Source organism: Lactuca serriola, chromosome 5 (assembly GCF_051521515.1).
Source record: "Lactuca serriola cultivar US96UC23 chromosome 5, Lser_US96UC23_V15, whole genome shotgun sequence".
Classification (NCBI taxonomy): domain Eukaryota; kingdom Viridiplantae; phylum Streptophyta; class Magnoliopsida; order Asterales; family Asteraceae; genus Lactuca; species Lactuca serriola.
In genome coordinates, this window is record NC_136412.1 from 230,966,581 (window position 1) to 230,972,074 (window position 5,494).

Here is a 5,494-nt window from a genome sequence, read left to right on the forward strand (position 1 = left end):
CAATATACATGTTTTAAATTTTATATTCCAAAAATAATTGTTGATTTTTTATTTTATTCTAAGATTTATCGTATTTAATTTTATTTAAATCATTAAAATGACCTATTCAATAAAACACACAATATGCAAACGTTAAACGTTTTACAAATATGATTCATATAATCCAAGTTAGTGATAAATCAAGATCGATATATATACATTAGTCTTATTAAAATTGTTAAAATAACAGTTATATAACTTTTTCCACTAGATTTTAACCCACCGCATTTATATGAAAACACTTGTTAACTTCTTATAATGCATGTTTCACTAACTTGTACGATAGTTACGATGGTGGTACACCGATGAATCAATTCCCTATCCATAAATGCCACCAACATAAGTTAGAAACAAAACATCATGCGCAAATGTTAAAGAAGGTTTAACTTGTTTGCATATACAGTAAGCTTTGAAACAGAATGTAACACAGCATGTTGAGGGGACAGAATACAGATGTAATGAACTAAAAATTGATGCTTAACTAAACCTAATTGAAGAACATAGCATCATACAGAGTACTTATAACATAAGATAGAATCTCACAACTCTTTCCAATTTGTGCTCAAGAATTGCTTCAAGAACTGATCTAGTTCGACATGTACTATTTCAATAAAAAACAAAGAAAGAAAGAATTACCTGCCTTCTGTGCAAAGAAGGGAGGATAATCCATAATTCTGACTTTTAGTCAAAAGTGGTGACTGGTTCAAAGCATACGGTTTTTATTAGGGGTAGTTTAGTCTTTTGCTTAGAGTATGAATAAGTAAATACTAGAGATATAGTAGGGAGTCTTTTTAGGATATGTTCACTAATATGTTCATGTATGTGAATAGTACTTGGGTTGTTTGGCAATGTGCATATATTGGGAAATATAACACACAATTTTAGTTTCACTGTTACACAACACTAACCAAACATAATTTAATTACACAATTTTAGGTTGAGGGCCCTCAAGCTCTAGTTTTGAAGTTAGCCATGAGGAGACTTCATCCATCTCTTCTGGGATTATATAATGACCCAGCCTACATCCACCATATATCAACAAACATACGTAAAAAATTCAATAATAAATATAAAAGTAATGACTAAATGGTTATGTTACATGGGCTCAACGGTTTAAAATTCAGGGACTAAAACTGTAACAAATGTACTTTTCACTAGTGTTGTAAAAATCGGTCTAGGCGGCCGATTAATCGGGGATTAATCGCTAGACGGTCTTCAACCGAATAGGATTAAGGCTAATCGGTTGACTTAATCAGTTTTGGTCAAAGGGGGTCAAAGTCGGAGCTAGACGGTTCTAATCAGTCCTAGGCGGGTCCTAATCGGTCCTAGGCGGCCTAATCAGCTAAATTTCAATTTTTCAAAATTTTAAATATTAAACCAAAATTTTCAAAATTTCAAAAGTTCAACTAATATATAAAAAAAAAATTTAAAAATTTAAAGCTTTTCGTCAAAATTTTCAAAATTTCTATGTTTTCAAATATACAAATACCCGAATTTACTTATTTTCTTAAGATATATTAAAATTTGAATAACATTTTTTATTAATTGGATAATAAATTGTTGTGTTTGTTAAACTTATTATTAAACTTTTATATTTATTTATTTATATTCTTATGAATAAAGTTAGATTTATAAATTTTTGAATAATTTTCTTAATAATTAATGATCTCCGATTAATCCCTAGACTCCAGTCCACCGACTAGCTAACGTCTAACGTTTTCTACCGCCCTTGCTTTTCAGGGATGGAATAGGTTAAAAATAGAAAAACTAGACCGTATCATGAAAAATCAAATGACCTCCGGGACAAAAAAAAAATGTAATTTATTTAATTACCCTGTTTTTTAAGTTTTTAGAAAGAGGAAGCTGAAAGTGATTGAAATTGAAAGAAAAGTCGCATGCATACGAGTGGAATGACTTAAAAGTCAAGTTTTCAAATCCAGCTGAAGTTAATTTCTCTGCAGACTTCTCACCATAGCGAAACCAAACAACTTCATCACCTGCCAAGATATCATACAAGAAATTTATTTAAGAAGAAATGAAATTAGGATGTTGTAATAAACATTTTTTTTTTCATTTAACCCTTTAAATATTTATGTGGCTTGGTTATGGTTACCTCTGCCATGACAGAGCAAAATGGGCAAGGATGCAGCTGGGCCTTCAACCTCGTTACTTGGATGACTAGCAAAGAAAAAAAAAGATATTAGAATTTTTTTTTTTTGGTATGTCAAAAATAATAAGAGAGAGAGAGAGAGATATGGTTATGGTATTGTACTTTGCACATGGAAGCCAACCGCTAAGGCCGACAACTGCCGCCAGATGGGCGGAGTAACGGGTGCCATTTCCTAATTTTCCACGGGCAAAGCAACTTGCAGAGTATATTGCGGTTGCTGCACCCATGCTAAACCCTCCTACACCAAGTTTGACTGCATAGTTGAACAACATGACATGAGAAAACAAAACAGATGATAATCACAAGCAAAAGGAAGATGATTACAAAAACCTACATATAGTTAAGGAGCTAAATGAGGATCATACATAAACAAATTACTGCAAGTACTCTGCTTAATTTTTGTACCCAACAGTAAGGTTGCAAAACTCACTACTCGGTACCTGCTCCGCCGACTACCGAGTACATAATTCGTGTAAAAATATTTTTAAGAAAATTTTATATGTCAAAATCATAAGTTAAAATCATAATTTGATTTAAATATATAACAAAATTAGATATATGTGAATACATAAAACCTGAAATAAATACAATTGTCTCAATTCATGGATAATTACTGAAAATTTAAGATATATATATATATATATATATATATATATATATATATATATATAATAATCACATGTGTGTATTAAATAATAAATCATTAAGTATATTATACATATTAATCTTTAAATTCTTGATTTTTTTTTCTCTTTTATGACAATTTTGACCCTTTGACCAAGTTTGACCGAGTAGGCCCGAGTAAGACTGAGTAGGCCTGAGTTAGAGAGATATTGACCAATTTTTTGACCGAGGTTGACTTAATCCGAGTTTTTTTGCCGAATTCACAAAACTCGCCTCGGTGGAGGGCTGATTCCGAGTACTCGCCCAAGTAGGCCGATTTTTACAACATTGCCCAAGAGACAAATAGAAACTTACTGTTTGGAGGCTCATTGGACAGCAAGCTCAAAACATGTGCTGCTGAAGCATCCATTCCTTCTACATCTTGAATTGCATCTTCAGAGATGTCAATGACATCAAACCCTAACATCCATAAGTCTTGAACCTTAGTTTTGGTAATTAAATGGTAATAAGTTTTGTGTTAGAGCAAATATGACACCTACAGTTTCAGAATGTTGTAAAAACAAAGGTAGCTTCATTTTTTTTTACCTTTGCAATTGCATACACTCTTACTTTCCAGCCTGTGAGGATGTCACCATGTTAGTAAATAATACTACCTCTGTTTCAGAATAAATACAACGTATATTTTCTATATTTTACTTTTACACTATAAAAAACTAAAAAAATAGTTTAAGGGCATACATGTGCACACCCTAAGATCAAGTCTATCCATATAATTTTGTCTTAATTACTAATGGTAAAAAAGTAGTTCTGGATTGAAAATTTGTAGAAAAAATAAAAATAAAACGTTGCGTTTAATTTGGAAAATGATGAAGTATTGATTATTATTGAAGAACAAAATAATGTTTGCAAAGCATCAAAATAACATACATGCAGTTGTAGAAAGTCCCCCCAAAAAAGTTAATGGCTGAACAGGAGAAGTAGGGCATATCCATTTGATCTGCATCATATATATGTATTAAACCAAGTCATGATTTACAAGAACTTATGTTTATACATTTATAGTTCATTCCTTCATTTTTCATTTTGTTAATTACTAGAAATAAACATGTGCTTACATTTGGAAGAGGAAGGGTCTCCAAGATCTGGGACCAACTGCAGGAAGAAAAAAAAAAAAAAAAAAAAAAGAGAGATGTAAAACAGAACAAACATTTTATTTGGTTACAAGTTATAATATCCCTAAGTGAGCTATAAAATTAAAAACCAAATATAAAAAGGATAATATTCAAATTATGTTACCTTAAGCCATCATCACCAAGGCCATGCAACCAAACAATGGTTGCTTGGTGTTTGCCTTTAGGTTCCACCACATATGTAGGCCCAAACTTAAATGCCCTTCTTGGAGTTATACCACCTTCAAATTAAGGGAATATCATGAACAACAATAAATAAAACAGAGGGAAGAAAATAGGTTACTAAAAAACTAACTAGAAGAATCCAAAACAGGGTCAATTGAAGTCATGTTGAAAATGACAGAGATGCAGCCAGTTACAGCAGCCACAGAGAAGAAAACCTGCGATGAAGAAATCCCACACGTCGGCTTCATCTATATATAAATAAAACCAGTATATAATATCTTCATCTGTAAGTAAATGTAAATCCAGTTTATAATATCAGGAGCAAACAGTTCTGTGTTCGTTTTTACCTTTTTTTCCTAATGGATCACAGTTTTCAATTGCCAAATTTCGTATCCTGGAACCCATTAGAATTGAAATTTCCGATACTACAACCCTGTTAGAGATATGATTTGACTCTTGTGAAGCGTGATCAAAACAATCGTTCCAAAATTTGTGTATCTATTTACACTTAAACCGGAAACCAGGTGCAGAACTCTAATTTCAAAAAGACCTGGTTTCAATACCTCAAACCTATTAGGCTCTATTAATCCAGTAAGTGAACAGCTGTAAATAAAAGTATCGAAGAATACGACTATCGCAGAAATCGAGTATAAATCAGAATTGTATTTACCTTAATTAAGATGATAGAATGGATAAATGAACTCTCTAACTCTGCTTTTCACGCTTGCTGTGTAACTCTTCTTTCTTCTACTGTGTGTGTTTCGGAATATCGACGTTGTTATGGGAATTTTTTTCGACAAACGAGATGATTTTGGGAGATTTTGGTTGTCAAATTTTCCGTTAATAAGTATGTTAAGTAATGAAAGAGAAAGTATGTGTTTTAGAGAAGAATCGATTGTTTTACCTATGGACCAATGGAGTCGAGCGTTGAAGATGGAGGAATGGGCTGAATATCGACATGCAATACGCATGGTGTCATCTGATTTTTCTTTTTTTTGTCTCTTACGCATGGTGTTGTATTGTTTATATACTCTTCACGCTGCCAAGTTGGACTGGAATTTAAACACCAGTTAAGGCTCCGGGGAACGATGAGTCGATGACTACATCTTTACTAAAAAAAGTATTGTATATTCATTATCATATGAAATTGGCTAATACTCCACATCATGTATAGTTTTTTGTTTTAACATTGGATTAAATAAAAAAATATATAATTTTAAAATTAAACAATCATTTTATTAATAAAAAAATAAATAAACATATTGCTATTTTTTAAAATCAAATAAACACATATAGTTATATATAG

The 5,494-nt window shown here is 31.7% G+C and overlaps 1 protein-coding gene across 2 annotated transcripts; it reads right to left on the minus strand.

Moving 5' to 3' along the window:
• Positions 1-811: 811 nt before the first annotated feature.
• LOC145053714 (uncharacterized) lies at positions 812-5,172 on the minus strand. 2 transcript variants are annotated; one of them, XM_079001803.1, is made up of 11 exons: positions 4,859-5,172; positions 4,319-4,403; positions 4,130-4,244; positions 3,949-3,985; positions 3,761-3,830; positions 3,419-3,450; positions 3,188-3,292; positions 2,312-2,462; positions 2,153-2,217; positions 1,873-2,036; positions 812-1,058 (listed from the first exon to the last, which is right to left on the minus strand). In XM_079001803.1, the coding sequence occupies exons 5-11, from the start codon at positions 3,823-3,825 to the stop codon at positions 1,023-1,025; spliced, it is 618 nt and encodes a 205-aa protein (XP_078857929.1). In that variant the 5' UTR covers positions 3,826-3,830; positions 3,949-3,985; positions 4,130-4,244; positions 4,319-4,403; positions 4,859-5,172; the 3' UTR covers positions 812-1,022. The 2 variants fall into 2 exon arrangements, with proteins under 2 accessions (XP_078857929.1, XP_078857930.1); XM_079001804.1 differs by having other exon boundaries at positions 1,943-2,036; positions 4,319-5,172.
• Between the last annotated feature and the right edge of the window lie 322 nt (positions 5,173-5,494).